General features: G+C 41.5%; 1 protein-coding gene across 3 annotated transcripts in view; it reads right to left on the reverse strand.

The window, feature by feature from the left end:
* The window catches only part of atp8a1 (ATPase phospholipid transporting 8A1), a 110,057-nt gene that overhangs the window by 15,237 nt on the left and 67,354 nt on the right, over positions 1-27,466 (reverse strand). For all 3 annotated transcript variants that reach the window (XM_085429072.1, XM_085429073.1, XM_085429075.1), the window contains 10 exons: positions 27,102-27,166; positions 23,237-23,409; positions 22,106-22,289; positions 19,417-19,527; positions 14,047-14,121; positions 12,637-12,759; positions 6,787-6,865; positions 5,660-5,721; positions 5,349-5,405; positions 4,938-5,045 (listed from right to left, as the gene is read on the reverse strand). In XM_085429072.1, coding sequence (XP_085285198.1) covers positions 4,938-5,045; positions 5,349-5,405; positions 5,660-5,721; positions 6,787-6,865; positions 12,637-12,759; positions 14,047-14,121; positions 19,417-19,527; positions 22,106-22,289; positions 23,237-23,409; positions 27,102-27,166 — 1,037 coding nt within the window. The remainder of the gene's footprint in view (positions 1-4,937; positions 5,046-5,348; positions 5,406-5,659; positions 5,722-6,786; positions 6,866-12,636; positions 12,760-14,046; positions 14,122-19,416; positions 19,528-22,105; positions 22,290-23,236; positions 23,410-27,101; positions 27,167-27,466) is intronic.

Here is a 27,466-nt window from a genome sequence, read left to right on the forward strand (position 1 = left end):
GAAACATATAACTTATGACTTTTATAAACACAAGTCAGCAGTCTCACAGCCAACTCCACATGTGGCATTAATAATAACTCTTTACTCTTACTGTACATTTAATTAGGTAATTACACTAAATGTGTGTTGTGGTGCTTGTCAATCTTAGACAAGAACACTCTTCAGTCTTGGAGGAGGATTATAAGAATTAAGGGACAAAGGCAGCCTCAACGATGTGGAATAATATTTCTAATATTTCAAAAAAGTTAAATAGTCAGGAAGATATACCAATTATAGGGCAGGTTTTGGGGGGATTGTGACAATAATTCTAATCCGTGAACAGACTTTGCAGTCAGATCTGATAACCTGCCGTGTTTCTTTGCTCTGTTGTGTGTTTGTTTTGTAAAGAAAAGCTCATTAGGACTTTTATTTCACAGACAAGAGCATTCATCACGGGCAGGACTTTTGGCGCTTGGAGGAAATTTGGCAGTGAACACTCAAATCTTAGATTCCTTTTCAGGTATGCTACAAACAATAATAAACAACTGTAACTGAAAGCTAAATATGACAGATGATGGATTAGCGGTTTCAGACAGGTTTCAGCTTTCGCTGAGGTAGGGTTTTTTCCTCCACCCTATGCTGAAATAAGCAGATATGAGTGATTCCCTGCAAGTTCAAATGCACAAAATACAATGACAGAGTAAAATAAGTTACTGGTACTGTCGTTTATGAAAGCAGTAAGCACTTTTTAAAGCTACTAAAAATAAATAACTGAATTTTTTAGAAAATCCATGTCTGTGTTTTTAATATGACATCCAACCATCCATCCGTCCATTTTCTCCCACTTATCCGATTCACAGCTGTCGAGTCTACCACAGAGACTGCAAACCTATTGCAGAGCTACCACAGAGTAACAGGCAACCACAGGCAAGCATTCACACCTATGGCCAATTTAGAGTCACCAATTTGACCTAAAGTGGATGTGTTTGGTACCCAGAGAGATCCCACACAGACAAGTCCGAAGAAAGTTCCCAATTCAAACCCACGACCTTCTGGCTGGGATGCACGCAGCACGCTGATGCGCATTTTATGGAGCGTAGTTTAGATAAATGACACTGATTCACACTTACTGATAGCTTGAACTCTTGCAGCTCTTCCATTTTCCTCCATTACTGCATTAATATTTTCTGTTTACAAGTTGCTTCACTGCTTCAAAATAGAGCAGATATTTCAGGAGGCGTACTCTGAGGGGGAATAAAGTGGCTAACAGACGACTGAAGACAGGAGCGATGTAGTGGTTTGGTAGAAGAGTTCAACTAACGTTAAACTAAATAAAAGCAGTCCTGAATAAAAATCATTCATAATAGTCACTAAGCTGATCTGTTTCTCTAGAAATTGTTTTCATTCTTGTCCATGTCACACAGGCTGTCACAGAAAGCCCTGTGTATTCCTGGCCTGCTACACATCAACAAACATCTTTGCAAAGCTATTCCTTTTTGAAAAATAAGAGTCTCTGAGCAGAAACTGTGAAGAAGCCGTTGCAGTGTACAATCCATATGCTGATGACAAGCACTCGAGTCTGACTGAGTGATAGATGCTCCGCTGCAGCTTGCAGCAGAAATTGGAAAACAGCAGAGGTGTGAGCAGAGAGCGGGGGACAAAGTGTGCAGGGAGACAGCTGCATTGATAGCACAGGCATGTCAGCAGGCAACAGGTCAGTGCGACAGAGTGTGTATGAGACATCTCCTGAGGTGAGGCTAAGCCGCTTAGTGTGGCAGATTACGCTGCCTGAACAGAATAATCTGACATTTTCTTTTGATATTTGTTTCAGACTTCAGTGAGGTGATCATTTGGGACAAAGCCATTCTCAGGGAGTACCTGTGAAAACCATACGAGCTGTTTCGGGGTGTTTGGACGATTGATCCGGCACCTGCCCGGTCGTACGTCCAAGGAATATTTTGCCTGACATTGATGAATGGGTTCTTGTGAAGCCGAGTGCTGCTTAACATGTTAAAGGTGGTGAGCTGGGTTGTGTGTGAGAGCCGAGGCAGGAGTGGAAGGGAGTTCTGGTGTCTGTTATGCTGTAGGCCCTCGGGCAGTTTTTCAGCTGGCAGAGATGGGGTGGGGTGAACAAAAGGAGAACGCAGGAAAAAGCCGAGAGCATAAAAGAAAGTAGATATAAAGGACAGAGAGCGCTTTTTCTTCTTCTTCTTTTTACCTTCAAGTACACATTAGGGAGGCTATGGTGAAATATGCGGGGCTTCATCAGGGTTGTGAATAATCCTACTCTTCAGAGGCTACAAGGTCTTGGAAGTGGCGCCTGTGTCTCTGACTCCTTCTCGAGTTTCAGAGATGTGTCCCTGTTTGATGATATACTGGCATCCCTGAGTTAGGGCTGGGCATAGAGTTACCCACTACCCAGAGGACACCATTACTGTCTTCAGTCAAGTGCTGCAGGGTACGGATGAAAGCAGCAGGCTTCACAGACAGGGGATAGAATTAAGCTAATATACCTACTCCCTGTGTGTGTGTGTGTGTGTGTGTGTGTGTGTGTGTGTGTGTGTGTGTGTGTGTGTGTGTGTGTGTGTGTGTGTGTGTGTGTACTACTGAGTGAGTAGTACACTGAGCCCAGTGAGGGTATAGCAGTCAGCATTTCTGTACATGTGCACCTACTTATGTTATTTACTGTGTCACGCACAAACACGTACCCAAAACATGTGGAGTTATTGTACGCCAAACATACTGTTGCAGTAGTAAAACCTCTGTCAGATGAGAATACTACATGCAACTAGACGCAACATAGAAATTCTTTCTTCAGTCCAAAGGTTAACAAAGAAAATCTGCCACAGAGATCTTCCTTTCCAAAAGCAAAACCTGCAATCATCTCCCCAACTGAACTGATCAGAGATGAAGGACATCTGACTCAGAATTGTAGCTCCTACAGGGATTGCGTGACATTTTGGGAAAAATCCTCTGCTTTCTGGCAGAATGTTTGAAGAGAAGATTGATACCATTCTTATATCTCTGTGGTATATATGAATGTACACAAGCCGGAGGTTAATCTGGCCAAATATAGAGACTGGAAGCAGGGGCTATCCAAAAATCACCACTTAACATGCTCTATCTCATTTGTTTGATCTGTACAAAAACCAAAGTGTAAAAATAATATTTTACTGCTTTCATATGTGCAGGATTATTGCTCTGTGAGCCAAAATAACATTAAGCACGCACACTCTGTAAAAAAAAGAGACGTGTTTGGATTTTATACCGATTAAACAAACAGGACATATCGTGTTAATCAGTGAGCTTTGTAGGTGCTAGTAGGTGGATCCTGTTACTGGCAAACAAAGCTGCAGCCTGCAACCAGTCTTACTGCTAGACTAAGCCAACTGTCTGCTGGCTGTATTATTATATCTAACAGACGTTACTCATTTTCACCATTTAATTAAATGTCAAACTCTTTCCAAAAATAATAATTTACTGAGCAATAATACATGAAAAAAGACCCAATCCTCAATCTGAGAAACAAAAAATAAGGCTTTTCTCCTCAGGCAGACGCAGCCTGCCGTTTCTGAAGTTCATGGTCATTTACCAAAATATAACTGTGCACAGATATTTTTCACTTCTATTCAGCTTCACATAAGGCAGTACACTGTAGCTGTTTATTATGAGACAATATGTTCAGAGGATTTTAATCCACTAACTCAGCGTGTCCACATAAAATATACCCGGACTGAGTTTCACAAGCCATTTTCTTCCTTTTATTTCTACATTTCCCTGAACAATCTCAAGCGGTCTGAAATGCCCACAAATAATCAAACAGTGATGAATGTGTTACATTTTACATGTTAGCTGAGGCCTCAGATGCATAAAGTATTCATCTCAAATTGGGCACACAGGACGAATAAAGCTTTGTTTAAGTAATAAAACCCCAAGTTTTTCTTACTTGTCAACAAGACTAAAACCCACTTTTGTTTTTAAGGAACAGTTTCACATTAGGTGAATTGTAGAGGGATCTCTACACAGCACCTCTGCAAAGACAACATTTGTTGTAAGATGTTATTTTCCTCTTTTCTTTGAATGGTTTCCTGCAGTGTTATTGTTACGCAATGAAAAGATGCCTCAGTCTCCTGCCCACAATGTACTGGGAAATTTCACCTGTTTAATAGGTTCCCATTAACCACCTGTGGTGACAGTTACAGTAGTTACATTCACACGTAAATACCGGGTCCTGAAAGGAAAAAAGTAAAGAAAATATTTGAATAATTAAAACTTTTCTGGGCCTTGGTGTAGTCCCTCATTTCTTTCTCCGGCTGACAAAAAGCAATTTTACCTCCTCTGTCTTTAAGACAACTTTCTTCCAAGTTGTTGTCCCACATAAACAGAAGGTTTTAACCGCAGGTGTATCTGCTGAAACCACAGCCAGAGCTCTTTGACATCTTTGATATCCAAGAGCAGAGAAACACTGAATGAAACCTGATGGCTAAAGCAGCCTTAAGCCTTTGTCTCATAGTGATGTTCAATACGAGCATCCAACACGAAAGAAAATGAGTGGAAGGATAATAGGACGGATGTGATTGATGTTCAAGGGGTTGAATGATTGTCGGGTACATTTTTAGGCTATCAGTCACCCGTGTCTCTCTTTGCTTAGCTTCTAGACGGCCTCACTGTTTCAGTTTCACCTGTGGATACTCAGAGCTGAGGGAGAAATTTTAACACAAACACAGGGCAAATTGGCCCAATTAAGTCATTAGGCAACACAAGCCAGAGGTCTGACAGTTTACACTCCTCTGGCTCTACTTACAAAGATCTTTTTTAAGGTTTTCCCACCAGCTCCTTTCTACAGAAAATGAATCATAAGGAGCTACAGATGTGTCTATAATAGCTGATTATATCAGCAGTTTCTTTTGGGACTGGGGGAAGCATGTGTACGTGTGCACGCCGGCATGTGTGTTTACCTCGCCTGACATGTCAGGTGCCAGAGGGATGAGGGGCCACAAGGAGGAATAGATAGCGAAAAACACCACCCACAGGCCGATGCTTCCCCAGATGGCGATGTGACTGAACTGTTAGGAGCAACCAGAGGACAGTAAGTATCACAAAAGGTTTTGTGATTTGAGCACTGCTACAATTTACTCGAGCCATTTTAATCACGCTTCCTTGGGCTTAAAACACTGAATGCTCTCCGGTAACTTAAAAGAGGTACCGTACATTTCACTTGGTTTACATTTACAAGCCTAGCGAGAACATACCATAAAGGGATTTAGCGATAAGAAGAGGATGTAAAATTAGTCACAGGTATCAGCGGCCACGTAAAAGTGAAAAGAGATAACAGAAGCATAGCAAAAGAGAAGGAGGACTCAACTTACCATGGTCCAAGACGAGGTTTCCAGGCCGGCTTTAAGACAAACTGTGATGACGACAAACTGCGGAGACACAAACCACATGTTCGTTCAGCAAAGAGGATCATGTGAAGTTCATCCCACATACCTGAATTCGCAATAAGAAAGCATTTTACTGGAAAAAACGAAACTGGAAAAGATCATCAGACAATTGAAGAGAAGAAGACAAGGAAATATAGCTGATGTTTATTCGCTGGCATTTAAGAACACTTGGCTCACACACCCGAAGTCTGTAACACAGCAGAAACACTGCCAGGGAAGAAGACCGGTGCACTTACCGTGTAAACCATGTTGCCTAAGAGGAGATAGTCCGGAGTTCTTCCATTGCCAAAAACTGTATCTGTGAAGGGAATCAGCAGCAGAGGCTTTTAAGCTGTCCTTCTTCAGCTCTTAGGTTTCACATAGGGTAACACTTTAGGTACATCAATGTGAGTTTTGTCATAAAGTGCTTGGAGTGGAGCAGGGAACTAAAAGTAGAAACCACAGTCAAACGCTGCTTCCATTACTGTCCTTGAGAGAGCCTGGAATGTTAATTTCAAGGCAGTATGTGTATGCAAATCCAGCAGAATTGGTGTCCATTAATCATATTCAAAAACGAAAAGTTCTGGCTAATTTAGTGCTGAAAGAGAGGGTAAAATTATTTTTCTGGCAACATTTTAATTAATTCTGCCATTAAAAAGGAATCCGATGCTTTTCGTATAACTTCCTAAATTAATAAGACTGAAATAAGCTGTGAGTCACACAGACATATTGCTTCATACCGCCCAAGTGGGCCTGGGCTCTGGCTAAAATATCAACAGTGTGCACTGCCAGTAAAGAAAGAGAGGCTCCCTTTCCCTTTACTTCCGGCTGGTCACATGTCTTGTGTGCGCTGAGGCTTTGCTGACAGCCTGTCAGTCACAGTGAGGGGCTTGGCGCCTTTTGTTTGGAGAGCAGGCCCAAGCTTGTGTGGTCCTTAGCTCCAGCCAGCCAAGACTTACCGGCTCAAAGATCCCTATTCTCTCTGCACATACACCCACACACACAGAGACCATCTCAACGTGCCAAACATGCACAATTGACCTTCTATGGATCAATAAAGTTATTTGCACTCACGAAGCTCTCTGTTTGAATAAAAACATCATTTTGGCCGCAGAGAAAGCACCTGATTGGGTCTATGTTATCTATCAAAGCTAAGTAAGTGCCAATAACTGCACGCTAAAGCATTTCAGCAGTCATTAGGGCAAACATGAACATGGGCTTGTTATTGCGTGTCCCTCGGACTGGAGCACACACATGTTTGCAATTCATGACTGGATGGTTGAAAAGAGAACTAATTAAGACAAAATACGTGTCTTTGACTGTCCTCCTTATTTATGCGCCAGGTCCACCGAGAGCCGTGGAGGAGTCTCTGGGAGCTACTTACCATGCTGGAAGGCTTTAAGGGGGAACCAGAAGAGGATGACGGAGTGGAAGAGGCCGTTCAGACAATGGGCCCAGAAGACCTGCAAAAAAGAGGGAAGAGGGATGGAGGGAAAGGATGTATAGGAGGGGGAGGACAGGGGAGGGGGAGGTTGGACAGCAAGAGATTCCAATAAGAGGGTGAGAGGGAGAGAGAGTGGAAAAAAAGCATGAGAAAAGGGTGTTGGGAGCTCCAGCTTTCCAAGTGACCCCTGACCTGGGCCCTTTGTGCCAGCCAGGCGCTAGGCTAAGTGGCGGTTTTGTCGGGGCCTCCATGCTGAATGGCCGCCCCGCTGACAGACACGTTGTATATCCTCTGTGTGTGTTATGGGGGAGAAAGAGGTTGCTGAATGTGTTCATGGGCAGTTAAAGCTAATACAAGTTTGCACATTTTCCCTGTAGTCAAGAATAAATTAAAACAAAACGAATCAGTGGGTGTAAGAAAAATACTCATCTCAACAACACAAACACTGTATAACATTAATGTATGAGCTGCCAGTGTGAGGGTTTCCTCTCATTATATTTCATTAGGCTTCGGCCCTTTCATGTGAGGATTTTAACTGGTGTAGTAATAAATGACAGCAGAGTTTAAAAAAGCAAAAATAAATCTAGAAACACACACAGGGAGACTGACAGGCCTGACAGAGATTAAACTGTTTTCACGGTAATTATTGAGAGCCTGCTGGAAAACCGTGGACCGCAGTCTGCGTGTGCGTCTGTCTACGCAAGCATGTAGACTTGAATCGTTTACATCCATACTGTCTCTCTCTCTCTCCAAAGCCGCGGTGCTTCAAATTTACATTATGCGACGCGATGGCCAAACAAAACACTAATGGGTGATGTACCATGAAACAGCCGTGAAAATCCTTTCTGCCAAAAAACACTCCATATTTGTGCCGCCTTTCCCCCGCTGTGCTAACACAGACGCTGCTGTGAATCCTGAGAAAATTTGTCGAGATTAAAGGGCAGATGGAGCAGGGCATTAAAAAATCAAAAGCAAACGGGGGAAAGCATCACGTTTTAGTATCTGGCTTGTTTTAAAAAGGCTCGCTTTTCAACAACTTCAGCAAACCTGTCAGTGAAATATTAAACACTACTTATACAAGATGAATTACACATCCTGGAAACTCACTTTCTGTATGTTGTGGTCTTCAGAACAGCTATTCGCACTATTTTACTGTGTAGGGTTACTTGAGATCATCTGGCTGGAAAATGAATGGGCACAGTGAAGGAACAAGTCCTGCTCTAATCTACGCCACGGGCTTGTTTTTGGTCGCTGCAGCACAACCTCCTCATCTAAAGTCCTTTAGCAGCCACCCCCAATCCTGGATTACCTCACTCTCCCACTGTGTACACAAAACCCAATACACTGAGTGAGGGCCAGCCAAAGCAAACCCCCACTCCTCTATCTCTGTGGTCAAATGTGTATTAAATTATCACCAATGTTACAATCACATGTTTATGCCAATTAGCCTCCCACTGGCAGGCTCAGCTCTCTACCAGCCTCCTCCCCAGCTATCTCAATCCCAAACTCTGTGGGAGTGTAAGCCAGCCCCAGTTTCCGCTCTACCATAATGAATGCTAATGAAATCAATAAATGCTCATAATCATTTGTCACAGTAGGATCCTCCCTTTCGCCCCTCCAGCCACCAGGCTCTTTTCTTTCTTGTTACGCAGCAAGTTGCTGGGGCTGGCGCTCCGAATGAATGCCTCGTCTGTCCTGCAAATATTCGGCCCTTTGTCAGAATCCTAATTGCCAAAAACAAAAATAAGAAAAAGAACCTAAACCACACGAAGGCCAGTAATTAATATCGAGCCAAATATTTCCAGAGTTGCTCCCACGCTTCCTGTTTCAGTTTTGAGGAAAACCGTATGCAAGAGAAGTAATGGTGCTATGTAGGAGGTGATAGCTTCTGGTAAACTGCTGCGATCACCGAGGCCGCACGAAGGGGAACGCGGTTTATTAGGGCGGTTTAGGTGTCTAGAATTTGTAATTAAAAGTGAATGAGCGACACAGCTGAAGCCACGCCTGAAGTTTCTAACACCCTCCGTCTCTCCCTTCTCGCACCTCAACACAAACAGCTTTAATTCACAAAGACAGTATCTGTTGTGTACAAAAGAGCCGGGCGAGCAGAAAGACAGGCTTCGAGGGGCCAAATTCCTGCTGGATTTTCTCGCCTCGCCTCGGGCCAGCTGCAAGGAAAATATCTCGGGAATAGAGTGGACAAGCCAGCAAAAACAACCTGCTGACCTGGCCAAGTCATCATTTATGAGTCTTGGAAAATGTGGCCCAAACAAAAATGGAGGTTCATTTGCTTCTAACTATCACATGAATATTTTTAATGATTCCTTTTTTTGGCACCAGAAACTTAATGAAGTCTTTGCAAAAAGCTAATTAAAGGGAAATCCATCATACAACAGGATTCACAGAAAATGTCATACGATTTATGAAGTGGTCATAAATCATTAAAGTATGATTAATAATAAAACAATTGTGAATCATAAAATCTGAAGTGATGTGCAAAGAACACAGGGCGCTTGGTTCACATTTAGTCTATTTGTTTTTCTGTGAAATGACCTATTTTTTCCATTTCATTTAGATAGTCAGCACACATCCACTCACTGCTGTTATGCCAATTTATCAACTGTGACATTACAGCCTTTAAATGTTATATATGTATTTCACACTGCTGGGAAAAGCTTTTTGCTGTATTAAAAATGTGTGACATTAGCAGGGCTACACCTAATGTTCACGATATGTTTTTCTTAATTAAACAAAGGCTAATTGTGTGCAACAGCTGCTCTACAGACACTTACTGATTAATCATATCATGTATATTTAAAAAAAACACAAGATTCAAAGCTACAACTTTATGAGACGTTTCAATCTTAACGCTGCCTTCTGTCACTTTTAAGTGTGTAGCTAAGAAACAAACTTCTGAAAGGTTATAATTTAATGTGGTAGAAAAATTTACATACTTAGAAGTACAAATTGTGCCAAAGATAAAGCAGGAGGTGTTGTTAGTGCCAGTTCTAACCAGTGTGATCATGGAGTCAGTGACAGATGGATGCGTCAGCAAGTGTCAGATATTTTAAAACGAATGTGTTATCAAAGCAACTTTATCCTTTACACGTGTTCTTGAAAAAAATAGAAACTACATGCAAGACAAGTACTAAGGTATACTTGTTATACTTGGTAAACAACCTCTTCCTGTGTATTTGTACTCTGATATCATGCAGAGCAGACTGGCGATCCAGCTGTTAGGTGTAATATTAAGATGCTAATATACTAGAGCCTCCTATGGACTAACCAGCTGTTTTTTAATAGTAGGATCAGATGCTACATTTAAATTTTATCTATTTATTTATTATCTGTAACAATTCATCACAAATCAGAACAAATGAGCTAAACGCTCATGTTCATTGGGACGCATTTTAAAATGGCTTTTTTAAAAACAGAAGTGAGTATTTCTCGAACTCGGGATCGGACCATCGTCGTCTGATCCGTGCAGTCTGGTATTGTGTGGCTTAAATGCGATCTGATAGGCTTCTAAGAGAACAAAAAAACACCTCACTTAAACAAATTGCATAATTTTCTGCGACAAATGCCATTACACAGTGACAGCACACTCTCTCTACTCCCTCCTTTTCTGCTGCCATCTCCCAACAGATCTGAGCTTCCATGCCCGTGACCACCATGGCCAATCTGCTTTTAATCCACCTCCATGTGGTGCTAACCAGGTCACCACGCCTGTGAGGAGGGTCCAGGAGTCTCTGGCTCAGCATGGAGAAAGGACGAGACGACTTTATTACCAGTTGAAGGGGGAAGCTAACAGACAGCCCCCGCAACCAGACAGAACAGGTCAAGCCAGGCTACGACCGGATACCCACAAACTGCAGCTGCCAGGTCACTGAGACGTCAACACAACAGATCGCTGTCCCATTATTAATGTGATTTCATTACTGGGACTTTTAACCTTTTAATTTAGTGGAGAACAAAATTAATTCCCAATCATAAAAGGTACAATAAAAAGGAACATAACATACTTTAGTATAAGTTTGTTGTTGTTGTCACTTAATTTGAGCAGAATTAAAGAAATGGCTGTTACCGACACTGGGCTGTTGAAGCATGTCAGTAAAGCTAACAGTATTAATGACATACTACGTCTATGGAAAATACTGTTACACCCACATACTGTTAGACTTTACATGAAATATATTCACAGAACATGATACTTATACTTAGGACTGCAATGAAGAGCAAACTGAGAAAAATAATTAATCTAAAAGTACTGAAATCTGTTTACGTGTTACAGGAAACATCCACATAGATAACATACATGTGATAAGAGTAGGGCTGGGCCATATTATACCGTTCACGGTAATACCGGTATAATGTTAGGCAACGATAGGAAAATGAAATATCGCGATAGAATGGGAGTAAAACGCGCATGCGCAGTGCCTTTGTTTTCATACGCACATGGCCGATTGTTGAGTGAAACAGATGAACCAGAATTGGTTTGTAAAAATGGTGCAACTTCCGTGATGTGGAACTGGTTTGGTGTTTGTCCGTCAGATACACAACAAAGCACATTTTTTTGCAGAACATGCAAGCGGCCGTCGTTATTGTCGTATTTGTCGGACTAAGATGCTCTTAAATCTGGGAGTAATCTGGGTCCTAAGCTCCGTATGTTTCAGGTCAAACAACACTGCAGCATCACTTAGAGTTAAAAACTGTCTAAATTCTTTCATCTTTAATAAAACGATCAGCATTGCTGCTTTACCAGGTGTAACTATGAAGTTTAACTTCCAGGCATCCATGAAAACTAAAGTTATTACATTTAACGGAGTTAGAAGCTAGCAGGAAGCTAGCGGAAGTTAGCTCGCTAGTTTCGCTAGTTACCTAAGCATGATATAGCATGTTCTGACTGAGAGATTTCTGAAAAAAAATCAAACGTACAGCTCTGCTATCACTTCCAACATAAATGAAGACAGGAAACTAAACAGCAGTGACGTTTGTAGGGTTACTGAAGTTGGGCTAGCTGGTATATAATGATGTGCTACGTGATCGCTAGCGACACAGCTATGTTAGCATAACATAAACAGTGAAGCTGGAGGACGAACACTAACACTTTTCCACTTATAAAAGTTAACGTGAAGGTTCTTCATGGTTAGAGACAAATGCAATCGCATGGCAGGATGTTGTAAACGGACCAAACTTCAGTCAGGAGAACAACTGAGATAATCCATCCACAATATGAGGTTAGTCATTAATAGACTGCAACAACATGGGAATAGAGCAGCTGCCAGAGAATTCAACATTAATGAATCAATGTTACAGAAGTGGAGGAAGCAAGAAGAATGAGTTTAATAAAGTTTGATTTATCTGACTGCTTTGTTTCGCTTAATGTGCCTTATAATCCCGTGCACCTTACGGTCCGAAAAATACATACTGCACACTGCAGTTTAATGTTGCAAAGCACCTCTTTTTAACTTCAGTGGATATTATACATGGTTATGCTCAGGATATGTCAGCCCATTTCTACTGGAAATGCCTTTTGGTTAAACTTTCAGCAAGGAATTTGCATTTGCACTGTTACATTTTTATAAAGCTTTAATGTACATAAAAACCAGCTTCTTGTTTAAGTGAAAATAAATGGAAGGTTGTCTTTTTGCGCTAGTAATGTTGTGGAGTTGTATTTTGTCTCGCATCAATTATATCGTCGGTTATATCGTTATCGCAAATTTTCAAATATATATCGTGATAAATATTTTTGGCCATATCGCCCTGCTCTAGATAAGAGGATCAAATTACCTTGGTATTGAAGCCCATGGCATTCTGGGAGGTTTTGTAGAGCTCTGGGTATTTCAGCATATTCTCTTTCCTGCAGGAGCGCTCAAATATTCCCAGAGTGAGAGGAGGCAAGGCAGTGAAGATCTACGAAAAAAAACACACCCGCAGACGTGCACAAACACACAGTGATGAATCTGATATGAAATAATATGATTTTGCTAAAAATATCTCCCTTTAAAGCTGCCACAGTAAATCTGACCTCCAACATCCTGTCAAAGCTCTGTTTCATTTTGTTCTCCACTTGCTCCACTCTTAATTTTACTTCACTGAAGACTGGCTGACCTTATTTTGATTTGTCATGCTTTAAGTCTGTTCATATGCAAAAACCATCTCCAATGAGCATCTGTGGTCTTCTTGACTGAGGAGCAGGCATTTACAGCATCATTTCGTGGTGGTGTTGTAATGTTCTGTATAGCAGCTGCTGAGAGAGGAAGGATGCTATTTGTGTAGCTCAAGTGATTCAGTTGGTGTGAGTTCCCTACAGGCCCATCTGGAGTGGAAGTCTTCAGGCCTCAGTCGGCAGGACCAGTGGGCTACAGGACATGCTCCACTGGCTTCTTTTCTTATTCAGAGCCAGGCTGAGGAAGACCTCCTTTGAGGGGCAGATTCAGCCCACTGCCTCTAACAGACTCCCACTGAGCCAATGGAATTCCCTCAGTTTTTGATAAAGTGAAAGACTGAAGCTTTTTCCCACAACCAAAACAGCGCTGGTTACAAAGTGTGGGAGTGTGGGGCAAAGGGAGGATATTATGAACCAGGGCAAAAGGCAGGGCTCAAATCTCAGTTTGTACCTGCCATAAATGACTTGCGCTTGAGGCCGATTGGGATTGTGGGGAAACTTCACTTCACACTTCTCTCATTCATTTTTGTTGATTGAATCGAGTTCATTTTTATAAACAGTTTAAAGTTACATGTTGACTCATTGTGGTCTTAACAGTATACTCTTAAACCTCAGACTACAGATGCACTTTTTTCCCTCCTGCTTAATTCATGACAGATATGAAATATGAGTTCATTAGGAGTGGTCCTGTTACGGTGCTCTGAGGGACTCCCTACATCAGCGGCCGGCTCTGCTCCAGTCTTCCTATTCTTATTATCGTTGAAACGTAGCTGCTCTTACTAACTATACTCTTTGGGGCAAGCGAAGCTGTTGTTCTTTCGCATTCAGTACATAGTTTAGGGCACACAGGGAATACGGGCTTGACAACGGGTCATAAATAAAGGAGAACTTTTTCAGGATGCTGATGACATAGTCACGCAATAAAGGGATCAGGCTTGAGGCACCACAGCTAATACGTTCTGTGTCAAAGAGGGGACAGAGGTAGAGGAGTAAAGTGGTCTCTATAGAGGCACATGTTTCTAAACACTCACCACATTGTACAAGCCGATGCACCAGCGTTCGAACAGAATCTGACCAGAGAAGCCATTGACGAATGCAAACCAGATCTAAGAAAGACAAAAAAATCATAAAATGAGTCAAAACAGCAACATACGAACAGAAGAAATACAATCAGAGATTTATAATACAATCTTTTTTAAGAAGCCATCAACTTTAGTGGCAAACAATGAAGTCGAAGTGTTGTAACATTTGAAACATCTTTCAATGAGCACTGTCATTTTACGCTGAAAGCCATTTGCTCTCAGTTTTGATATTGAAAGCTTTAATCATAGAAGACGCTGCCACATTTACATGCAAGCAGCCATTTGCTCTTTCGGTGTAAGCTTTTCATTAGTGATTGCAAAGATAAGTGACATGATCAGATTTGAGACAGGATCACTGCATCTACAAACTAACGATCCACACAGCATCCTTCAATGTCTTTCTTATCCTACCATCAGATCAAAGGGAACGCAGCCTCCGCTGAGATTGCAATTATAGATAATAGAAAAGAAAAAGTATGTTTCCCTTTAGTGTAAGGGAAAAAATAAATAACCGAATGATCCTTAAATTAAAGTGGTTTGGTTTTAAAGTGCTGACCTGTAATCAACCTGCGTCATTAGTTTAATTCAGACACAATTTTAACTTTAAAAAAAAAAAAAAACAGGCAGAAGAGCCAAATGAGAAAAAATGAGAGACAGCGGGAAAGCCAGGACCTCCAGGTGGCACCTCGGAGATGCAAAGTCTCCACTGGATTCATCACACGATTAACTTCTAACATATATCTTACCCACTGTTTTCCTCCATGATCTACCTGATGACATGTGGGTGACAGATGAGGTTAGTTCTAAGGCCAAAGTCAGGACTGCAGAACTTTGATATATTGTGTCAGGAAAGGCAGACAGAGGTAATGTGAACCATGTGCTGAGTGGAAACGAGGCTTATCACCGTATTTTGATTAGCCACGCTTATTTGAGCAAAATAATGCCTCTAAGATGAAAGCAGAGCAATAGCTCCAATCTGGTAGGGAAATGGCACATACGTCGAATTTTTATTGGTGTAAAGCGGATTTATCTGACATCGAGTAAATCTGACTGCACACCCTGAAAATTGTTTGCAGATTGTAAATCAGCAACTGCACCTTACAGAGTTACAGTTTGCAATGTTGCGGTCCTGGACAGACTCATGCCAAAACTGTCAAGAGAACATCAGGGGTGCTGCGTTTTGGCCATGGCCAACCAAGCATTTCCTCGCTTCATTTAACTTCATTATGAAGGCATGAACTGCTACAAATTCTCAGATTGAGACAAAGCCTGTTTCGGAGCCCCGCCTGCCGCTGCCACTGTCTACACGACCAATAATAATCTGCCACTGGTCCTTCCCATTTACTCGTGAAAGCATAGGCATGAAAACAAATGGTGAGGGGGGGATGTAGACGAATCCTCTGTTCGCCCCTACCCTGCCCCTCACCTTCCCCTCTCTGCCTCACCCACCCATCCCAGATCCCGCCATCAGGTGCACTCTACCATGATGCTGTGTCTTTTAAAAGAGGGGGTCTGGTTTCAACCTCAGCTGAATGTGGGACTACATATGGCTAGACCAAGACCAAAAGATGAACAGTACAACCCCTGGCAAAGCACAGAGAAATATATTCAGATGCCAGTGCTGTGGGTTGTGGGTAGACGGAGCCCAAGCTATGAGCCAGGTTCATCCATTAGCTCAAGCGACGGTAACGAGAGGCTAGCGGGTAGGTCAAACTGCTGAATTAATTACAGCTCTGCTCAATGAGGGTCTGGGCTGATATATTGTTGTGCTAAGTTAAAAAAGACTCCTATTCATAGCTTGAGGTAACTGCTTCTGTGTGAGTGTTTTGGCCTGGTCTCTCAGGTCCCAATAGCTTCCCTCTCTCTTTCTCACTCTCTCCGTCTCTTCAGGGACAGATGCATTGATTTGCTCATTAGGGGAAGTACCAGGCCGGATTTTTCCTTCCCCTTTTCTTCTCCTCTTTGAGTGCCACTCAGCGAAGGGGTGTGGCTGGCCTCTCTCCCTCACTGCACATCATGAAAAACAGGGATAGAGGGAAACGGGAGCTGTAGAAAAAAGGAGGATTGGGCAAGGGCTAGGAGATAAGAAGACTTGCATATTCATCAGCAAATGAAAAATCATTGATTCCAGTGTTGCTTCACTGCTGTCTCCAAGTGGCTGGAGGGTGGGGGGGTGAGGGTATGACATTTGTCCCCAACAATGCGAGTCCTGACACTCTTAAGCTCAGCCCTGCAGGATTGTTAATGGAATTCATACACAAAGCAAGCACAGAATAAAGAGTCGCATAAAGAGGGAGCTGATAAATATGCTGGAAATATGTGGAGCTACAAACAGAAGCAGTCTCACAATGCCAGGCATGGCCTCCGTGGATTAATTCGGAGCTACTGGTCGGCAAGCTTTGCTCTGCTACTCTGAGCCGTCTCTGACTAAACTGAGCTCCACTGAATGAGCTTTCATGTAATTGCCTCATAAATGCCACTTGTCCATCAGCCCCCTCTGTAGCACCCTGGCAATGTGTCAATCAAAGCTGAGAGGCCAGCTGGCTCGCCCATGTGAACGGAGTTTCTATGGTTTCTTTTAAAAAGGGTCTCTTAGCTTTAATGTGGCTCAATTCCACTTTTTTGCTGCTGTTCTTCAATCACTCGAGGTTATAAATTATTCCCGAACTTTAGTTACTGGACACATTGTTTAAAAATGTATGTTGCCGCCTTTTTTTCCTCCTTCTTTTAAATCAAATGAAAATTCATAGCTCAAGCATGAATGTGCTTAAAGTGCTCTCTAACCGATTAGGAAAAGAAATGCCAATCACAACCAGCAGCCTCTAAAAAGTAAAAAGAAACACTGCATGTCAGTCAATCATCCGCTGGAGTGACAGCCTTACATTCTGACTCACAATTAACCCTCTGTGAGCCACAGAAAATCTTGAACCGCTCCAAGAGCTTCAGACTAAGTTGTGCTCACATTCACATCTTCCACAATAGGCCGAGAATCCTTCGCCCTCTTACTCCATGTGTCTTATAAGAAACCAAAGACCCCGTGGAAGCAGAGGGAGATGAAAAGAGGCTTAAACACAGGGTCTTCATGCCCTGGCATTCAAATTGTAACCCACACTGTATGGGACAATGGTGCTGCGAACAAAAAGTTAAAATTCCCGCCAACATCCTCGATTCTGTTCTTGCAAGGCATCCCGAGAGTCGAGGGGAAAACATGCGAGCTCAAAAGTAAACCTATTAGTGCAACAAACGCTGCTTTGACTCATACCCCGGGGTTGCCGCTGTGTTAGATGTCAAGGTCTTACAACACGGGGACATTTCAAATACCAGCCAAATCGTGAAGAAATGTCCTATTATCTACTTCATTCCCCTGAAGGAGCCGAGCATGAGAGGGGGAGGGGACTTATGTTTTCAGAAAGCAACAAAAGGTGTACTGGAAAGAAGCTCGCCCTGCAGACAAAACTATCGATGTTATGTTCCAGTCGCTGGAAAAGGGCCTTTGAAAATGGACCTGGTATGTTTCAAAGGGAAGCAGTATTTGGTGGCACAAGGAAAAAGAAGAAAAGGATGCCGAGAAGAACACTGACCAGGTTTTGATGTTCTTTTAAACTTAAAAATCAAATTCCTAGTGACTGAGAAGCTAACGTTTACCCATGATTAAAAACAGAGACAAACAAGCGTAATCCAATTTTAAGATGTAAATGTCAAATGTAATGGATCGTGCCAACAGAAAATTACATTTGCTGAAAATTGAATTTTACTTTGAACTTGTTCTCTGAACTGTTACGGCATATGTGGAAAAGGGCAGCGGGATCGAATGGTCACAATGAATTTATAACTGCAGTTACAGCCTGGAAAGAGAGCCGTTACCCAGGTCACAATAAGTCAGAGGCAGACACGCTGGAATGTTTTAAATACACGACGGATTTTCCATGGCACATAAACTAAAATGAGGATTTAAAAAGGGGGGATCAGAGGTCAAGTGTCACAGAAAGAGGATCAACAAAAGCAATTTTTTAAGTGGTCATATTTCCATAAAAGGTCATGTGATTATGAGGTTCTAAAAACCTGACGCTTCAGCAGGGAGCGCTCTCAAAACGCCAACATTTTGTGAGCAAATAAAGCAGTATTCTCAAATCTTGTCAAGCAACATAAGGAAAGAGAGGTGGTCTTTTAAGTGGCCAAATAATGTATTTTTCTCCTGTTCTGCTCCCAGATGTTACCTACTTCATGGAAATCGTTTCATGTCGTGTTTTCGGTTACGCTGCGTGGTCACTTTGGCACAAAGCGACTGGTAAAGCTCAAAGATCAAACACTCAGCAGTTTCCACTTCTGGATTTTTGGGACGGTGCAAAGCCAAACTTGCTACTTTTGTCACACAAGTGCACGGCCTGTTGATCAAAACATCTGAGCACTACTAGTGATAAAGCTGCCGATGATAGGAAGCACTTCACGTGTCTGGCCACCCTTGGTTATAGATCTGAGGCTGCAATCTGCACTGGGTCTGGTATCTGTCAGATGCCATCAAACCCACCACACAACAACTGACCGATGCCGGCAGAGACACGTGAAACTATCTAATCCTTATCCACTGATAAACAGGGAGAGTGTTCGAGTGTCTGTGAACATTTCCCAACAAGGCCCATCAGTGCAGTAAAAATCACAGTGATGGGAAAATGTTATTAAGCATTATTTCAGGAAAGAAGTTGAACTTGCCAAGGAAAAAAAAAATGCATATAAATATGTAGGAACATCACAAGAAAGCCATTTGATAAAATACATGAAAAATAAAGTTAATCCTAACATTTCACCATTATCACAGCCCAAGTTAGAGCATAACATGATTGGCCACTAATCATCTGCATTTTATTTCTTGGCATGTCCAATGTTATTCGCATAACAATTAATACCTAAATGTTAGGACATAAAATATGTGGAGTCACTAGTGAACTGGTTCGACTTCTCACTAACTCAGATGAACTGCAGATTAATATTCTGAGGACTGAACAACTGGCAAGGACTAAAGGCAGACTTCCTGTTGATTATACCACGTATGATAGAGTGTGTATGTCTGCGAGCCTTCTCGTGGGCATATTCTGCTCCGATATGTCAAAACTCAAACCCTTCATCCAGCAGCTGCACAACCTGGCAGGTACTGTGAGGGGCCAGTCAACAGAAATACAAACATGGAAACTCTAACAGGGAATCTTTGCCTTCACGTAGTTGTGCCATTTGCATCTTTGAAAAAAAGAATCTCAAAGCTGTGCATTCACATCTGGCTTTTTGCATGACTTTCAGTGCTGAGAGCTTCTGTGTGAGTCTTACCTCGATGATGTACAGGACAATATTCTTGTAGAAGCAGTATAGGATGCACTTGGCTACGCGGTTGTAATTCCAGGCTCCGTGAACCAGCAGCAGATTCTTTAAGTATTTGAACTGTGTGGGAGGGAAATGAATGGAGGAACACGACAAAATGAATGGATAGCAGAACTCTGTGTCTAATGTTTGTCTCTAATGGCTCCTTGTAATCAGAGATCAGGGCTGGAGCACTAAAAGAGTTACAGAACTTCAAGATTGTCATTCCCGGGCAGAAAGCCTCTGATGAGAGCTTGTGGCCAAAGCTCTCGCTAACACATTCCACAAAGTGTGTAGACAAAGACTGCAAGAAATTGGAGGGGTTCATATGGGGGTATTAGTCTCCAAGGGCCTAACATAATAGTTAAATGGCTTCATAATTATACCACTATTTAAGGCCTGTGGTGAACTTTCAATCACACTGCAATTTTGGCTGATGAGTGTGATAGCACTGGAGCAGAACAAGTGTTTCATCACACCTTCTTACCATCTAGAAGGGGTAGCTTGTGTCCAAAATCATTCACTTAATCACTTCTCCCTCTTTGCTCCAAATTAGTGAGCCCATCGGCAAAAAGGAAAAGCCGCTTTCGGACAGTGCTCGGGTCATTTTCATGGGTTCATTAATTACATTATTGCTGTTGCACAATTAAAAAGTGATACATCAACACCAGCTAACAAAATAATTACAGACAGATTTTTTTTAATGATAAAAGAAAAGACACCCAGCATGTTGTCCTGTAACGCACAAAATCTCTGTCAGTGTTTGTTTTTGGTCTGTGAACTCCTCAAAGACCATCAAGAGCCGGGGAGCCAGACTCGTTACACTTAGCTATACTCATCTATATGAGATGTTATGATGTCATCATGTTGCCCAGCAATCACCTGGCAACAGGCTTAAATATATATATTTTAATGCACTTTGACACCTTGTAAAGCCATTGTATAATTTTTTATTTCACAGCAATATCTTCTCATTTATATGCACAGAAGTTGAATTACACATAGCTAGCAAGAGGCTGACATAAATTACATCAACCCTTATTTTTCTCTTTTCTTCTGTCAGCGTGGGCATATACTAGCTTTTACAAACATAATAAATATACATATTTTTTAGTAGTTGAAATTCTTTATGTTTGGGTAATGATTGTGGGTTTTACACACTTTTGTGAGCAGTTGTGTCATACTTTTAGCGCAGTACATAAAACTCCTTTTACATTTGGATAGCACTAAAACATGGCTTGCTATATATCCCAGTTGTATTGTGAGTAGTGAGAGCTTGACATTTTGAACACAGCTTTATTTATTTTGGGGTCTTGTCTTTCAGCATCAACACAGAACTCCTCTGTGATATGAAAGAACAGTCGCAGCTCCCAGTTTGCGTGACCCCTCGGAGGGCTGGATCAAACATCAGTTAACACAGAGCCAAGCTGATGACAGACAGTCAGCAGAGATGCCTTGGCCTGAAGCTCTTTACTCTCCACTTACTTTAACAGATAACACTGTTCAAGTATCAAATCTAGCTGTGTAGTAATCTATAGCAGCAAGATGCTCATCTGACACTCGCAGACATTAATCTAAATCATGTATAGGAGTAGAAAGTTATACAACTTCCCCTTGATTGATTTCAGTTTGTAGTCAGCAGATTACAGTTAATGTACCGTTGCGCCAAGATGCGGAAAGTACCACTGGAAGTCTGGAGGTGTAATTTAATTTGACACAAATCGATTACAAGAGGCCGCCTGTCTTTGAAGAACATACACTTTCTACATGTCATGCGGACTAAATGGGGAACTTCAGACAAACCCAAGTCTCTTGATTAGTAATTTCATACTGAAGCACAGAAAATGCACTGTGCCTTAGTCAACTCTTAGTTCCTCATACCCCCAAGCCTCTTGGCTGTACTAACACAATGAACTAAGTGGTGTGCTGTGTAACAGACTCACAAACGCCATGGATTTTGTGTCAACGGGTGTCATATGTATGCAGCGTTTCAGACAAACTGGTTGCTGGGACATGAGTATGGGTTTAAGAAGCAGTTTGCCAGGATGCGTTCCCTGTAGCTGTGTTGGGAGTTGGGTTTCACCACAGCCTGTTTTATAGGAGATGCTACTTTACTGTATAAGTTGAAGCCCTTTCAGATATGTGACCTATTGTTCCTCAGAACAATGTACCAAGCTATCAGTAACATGTAATACATGAAAACAGCGACAAGGCTGTCACAAGGCATGGAAAACAGTATTACTGATAAAGTACTGTATGGATAAGCATTTGCAACTTTGACGTGTTCATCGAGTCGTGTATTATTATGATTTTCACTTTGCTTGAGCCAAATTAAATATCATAACCTACCTGGTATCTTCATTTTTGCAGTCGCTGATCTTTTATTACTAGACTGACAGATTGGATCCTGGTAATATTTTAATATTTCTCTGACTCTCAAATTCCTTTATTGAGGTGAAGTTACTGAAAAGCCATCAAACCCATCACAAAGGTGATGATTTACAATTTTAAAGAAGCATGAGCCTTTAGCTCACAGGAAGCACTTGTACAAATGCAGATGTTATTAGTTAATGTGAGCATAATAGATCTTCTTTGAACTTCAATACTAGGTAAAAGTTCCCACTTTATTTATTTGTGCTTTCAATCTCTGACTCCTCACCTGAGCAATCGAGTAGTCTGAGGAGTTTGCCGCCTGCAGACCCTCGTTGCCTGAGATTCCCACACCGACATGAGCTGTTTGGATCATTCCTACGTCGTTAGCACCATCGCCGATGGCCAGCGTGATCACCTTCACCTGTTTTTTCACCATCTCAACCACTTCTGACTTCTGAAGAGGCGATACTCTGAAAGGAAGTGATTGATAACACACGTGAGTTAAGTCCAAATCTGGGATAATAACAGTAAGAACAAACATAACCTGGGTAAAACAGCAGCTCATATAAAGTTACATAGAATTTGTTTACTTTTTGACAGGATCTCTTAAAGAGTAACAAATATAAACCGTAAGATACAAACTGCTGCTGGCTGGGTGTGAAAAGGTGGCAAAGCAGCTTTATAGAATAGATAAACATCTTCTTAATTTACTAAGTAAAACCCATCCTCTTCCTCAAGACTTCAATCTTAGCTTTATGCCCTCACTGCCAGCCTCTAGCCTCCCCAACAGTGGCTTCTTCTTTGTGCACCAAACTCAGCGTAGCATACAGTAAAGAAATTCTCTGGAGATGATGATGTTGTAAACTGCACGTCTGTCTTTAACTGTGAAACTGTTAATGTTTATGTTCTCCATGGTTTAAGGGGCCTCATTCATCTCGCGGTGTATCTTAGTGCCCACAGAGTGTGCACAAGGCAAAGGCAGGTGGAGGTGGGGGCAAAAAAATAAATACAAATTTGACGTACTGCACGGAGTAATAGCGTGGCATCTAAAGGGTCGCTGTTGTTCTGAAAACATGGTGCTGAGTTCTGGCCCCAGATCCTGTCATGGCTGCTTGAGTACTTAAGTGCTTCCTCTCACTTATGTGGCCTGGGCAGGTCAACAGCGCACCTTCATGTTATATTACGGTGCCATAAAAAGTCTAAATGACCTTTATGGTGGAGAAATAATAATATGTAGATTTAGGACATAGTTTGAAATTTCACTTGGGTCATTTTTAACATTTGGCTCTAATAGAAAAATAAACTTCAAGACAACAGCTTGGGCTTTCGGATTATTTACTGCCTGATTCTTTTAGACACGACATTTAATGTCTTGCTTGTTCCCAGCTTATTTTATTGTTTCGGGTTTAAATTTTACCTGCAGCATATGACAGCTTTACAGGACAAGGCGAGGTCCAGGAAGTACTGGCGCACTCCAAATGTAAGAGCGTATTTTAGAGTCTTTCCATCAATAATGAGAGCAAAGTCGTTTTCCTTGTAGAGGGAATCTCCCAGCATTCCACAGTGGTGGCTGAGGGTTTCTCTTGTTCTCTAAAAGAGGGGAAAAAGCAAAGAATTTGATATTTTAATGTTGTTTTTGGGTTTTGCTTCTCATGATGTTTCTGATTAATTACCAAACAATGGTATAATAACACTTTAAGGGTGTCTGTAGAGCAGATCCTCAATGAAGAAAGAAGGCGATCAGGATTTTGACACATTTAATGACTTGCTTAATTACCCATATTACTCCTCTGAGGTTTCATGACATTTATCTTAATTTTGGAGTAACTTTCTCACAGACAAGGGAATAAAATAAAACAAACAAAAAGAATTTTTGAACGTGATGGCGAAATAATGAAAAAGAATAGATTAAAAAAAGCACAATAAAATGAAAAATCGCTATAATGAGCTTTAAAAACAGAATTAACAAACAAGTCCACACTTCACTGGAAATGACAACATTTGGTTTAAAGAATCTCTAAAGACAAAAAATTATCTTAGCATCTTAATTTCCACCAAAAAGTACCTTTATATTATTGTAAAGCTTTCATGAATGATCAATGCCTAAATCTCAACCCAAACTGTAACAATGTTTACATATATTAGATTCTCGCCACTCACACAGTTTGAACTGATTCCTACTGAGAACGTTTTAATTATAAACATTTATTGTCATATATACACTTGATATATATCTATATATCTATATCTATATACATACATACGACCAACAAGTAATACAACTTTAATATAACTAATATAACTTTATTCTCCATTTGCATTACTTTCAAACAGACAGATCTGTCCACTCTGGCTTCTAATCCCTGACTGCTCCAGAGCAGCTGCTCTTGATATCTTGAATATTTATTATAATTCTCCTATTTATTACACTGAGGCCTTAGCTATGATGTAATAACACAGATGAGTTCTGTGATTATATTCTGTTTGCTTTTACAGTATATATATCTGTGGTGTTGATGAAAAGCTATAAATATGACACTGACAAGAGGATTAACTGTGGTGGTCTATGGGCATGTGGACTGGATGACAGAGTGGTGAGATCTTCATTGTAGTACTCATTAAATCATCCTCACCACAGATGGTGAAGTCATTAGCAAATAAAACCACTCTCTGTGGGTAACCATTATCTGTGTGACAGCATACTGCTAAACACACTTGGTAGAACTTTTACTGCACAAGTAACCAACAGTTTAAATTATTATGTTGTTGCATTCAACTGAAGTGCAAGTGAAAGAGGTTATATTCATGCAAACAAATAAAAAGACTGACAAATAATAACCAGGCAGACAAACTGCACGGAGACAATGTAATTTCCTGATGCCCCAAAAGCTGAAAACATTAAAAAAGAATTATGGCAGTTAAAGGGCGGGGTGGGTGCTGGTGTGGAGGTCAAATATGTCAAAGCGGTCAGATTGTAGCAGGGGGACCACGCAATGTTCGCTTGGCATAACAAAACTCTGAAACCTCAGCTTAAAGGAAATATTTGGAGAAAGTGGCTTTACGTTTCACAAAGCGAGAGGAGGAGAGCGAGACACGCACAGAGAGCGAGATGATGGATTAACAGAAGAGAGAAACTGAGCACGAGGATACAAGCAGAGAGCAGCTGCGAGGACTTGGCCATCCCCGATGGGGTCTGTAAAACAGCACGAGATGAGCAGCGGGTAGGCAAGTGTGTGTGTGTGTGTGTGTGCGCGTGTGTGTGTGTGTGTGTGTGCGTGTGTGTGTGTGAGCGTCCGTGTGTGTGTGTGTGTGCGTGTGTGTGTGTGCGTGTGTGCGTGCGCGTGCGTGTGTGCGTGCGTGCGTGCGTGCGTGCAGGCCGGAAAAGTCATACGTTGTTATATCTACATTCAACTACAACTGCACATTCTGACTTTCCAGATGACATCTCAGTGTGAGAGCATGTGTGTGCTGGAAACATGTATGTGAAAGAATTTGCTTTGTTCGGGTACAATGTATCCACCCCAGCGTGATAAGCAAAGTTTACCATTTCCTTAAGGAGGGCGGCCATTCACCCCCCCAACTCCCAATTCCCCACTAAGGAATTTTTGCACTAATGCTACATGTCTCCTCCTAAAGCCTCTTTTGTTGTGGCTCTAATGACCAGTTTGGCCTATGTGACAAGCTAGTGTTTGGTTTTTGGAAGTGTATGTACCGTCCATTCAGAAATCCACAAGAGCCTGTGGAGCTCCATTGTTTATATACGCCTTAAGTGATACAGCCAAAAGAATGAGACACTCATTACGTGGAATCTGGACGTTTGTATGGACCTAATGTCATCGTCTCTCTTAGACTTGGAGGCATCCAAACGGGGCATGTTCCATCTTAGTGAGAAGAATATGGACACATACTTTTGACCAATATGTCACTGGAGAAACTACCTATGAGCAGTTAAGATAGAGTGTTTAGAAATCCTATTTTAGTCTTATAAACGTGAAAATAATGAACCTCATTCGTCTGTAGCTGTAAGATGAATAAGATTAATATGCCAATGCTATGCTCTCAAAATGATTAAACACCCTGACTAGAAGGCAAAGCTTTTCAGAATGACCTAATCCTAACTTAGAGACAGCATTTTACTGCAAGGATTTCACTTCATGTAACATTTAACACAGGGAATGTCAGAAACTGTGTCCTTCCTTTGATAATTGTTTCTAAACACTGCAAAGAAGCAAGACATGCCTCAAGGACTCAGAACTACCAGCTCTGCTGCCTGGTCCTCTGTTCACTGTTCCTCCTCAGTGTTGTTGGAGAGATTTTTAACAAACTGCCTTATGTAAGCATCTGCTCAAGCACAGCAGAATGGGAGCTGACATTTCAAAGTGCTGGTTCGTGAGCTTTATGAATGCACCAACCCCGACTTTCTGCCTCAACTTCATTTATCACGCCTAACGACCGGCTGACAGAGTGAAGGCCGTCCGTCATCACCCCCAAACAGCCCCCCGCCCCGCTTTCCACTCCTTCATTCCCTCCTTCTCGCCATCCCCCCCCCTTCTGTGTCCGACAAGCTAAACACAGCACGTTTCTCCTCCATCTGTGGCTCCTGTGCTCGGCAGCTTTCTCCTGTTGGAAGTGCAGGGACTTGCCCTTTTCAGTCTTAGAAACAACAGACAAGGCTCTCCTGCTGTGGGGTCGACAGACTTCTCTGTTGGGTGTCTTAAAGAGGTTAAATGCAGAATCTGGGAAGTTGTGAGGACTTTATGAGGAAGACTCCCTGTAGCCTCATCATTTTAGTTTGGAGATTTTCTGGTTTTCATGGGGACGGGGTGAGGTCATGAGGGACAGATGTTTTTATCTTAGTAAGTTCTTTAACTTCTGTACTGTTTTCCACGTACAAGAACTGTTGATCAGGGTTGGTTACTGTCCGATATTCTGATAAATCTGAAGCCCAAATGATCCATATTTGTTATTTCACTTCATAAAAACATACTTTAAAGGCTTTTAGTTCATGTTGATCTCTGACAATAACACTGCTTTACTAGATGTATCCAACACTCATACTGATATGCTGGAATTAGAGTCACGAGCCAAATGGCAAATACATTAGTATTATTTTTAACACAGTAATGGAAAAACGAAATCATGCTTTAAATTACATTTTGAATGAAGTCGTTTTAGAACAGCCGTGCTCATGGATTTTGTGAAACAACTGTGAGTTTTATGTGTTCTGATTCCCCGTTCCAGAGAAGTTTGATTTATGGATAAACAAAATCTCGTATACTTACATCCAAAGTGTCTTCATTGATCACAATCATGCCCATGTTCTTCGTCAGCAATTTGCAGGAATGTCCTGCAAAAAAACAAAACAAAAAAAAAATCTTAAGCACTGCAAAAATATAGAGCAGATAAAATACATAAAACTTTTAATTAATCCAATTTTACTCTCATAAAATTATAGTTGCCTTAAATGTAAAGAGTCCAGTTAGCTCATCCCAAACCTGCATCCACATGCAAATATTAAATATATAAAACCCAGAAGAATCAAATAAACAACGTTTAAAGGGATCCAATTAAAATTTTACAGCTCAAAGCAAGTGTCTCAGCACATGACTAATGAGTTTGGTTTACAAGAGTTTGTCAGTTTCCTGTT

Source organism: Rhamphochromis longiceps, linkage group LG2 (genome assembly GCF_057381845.1).
Source record: "Rhamphochromis longiceps isolate RC_006_pf linkage group LG2, R_longiceps_female_GT1.1, whole genome shotgun sequence".
In the NCBI taxonomy this organism is placed as follows: domain Eukaryota; kingdom Metazoa; phylum Chordata; class Actinopteri; order Cichliformes; family Cichlidae; genus Rhamphochromis; species Rhamphochromis longiceps.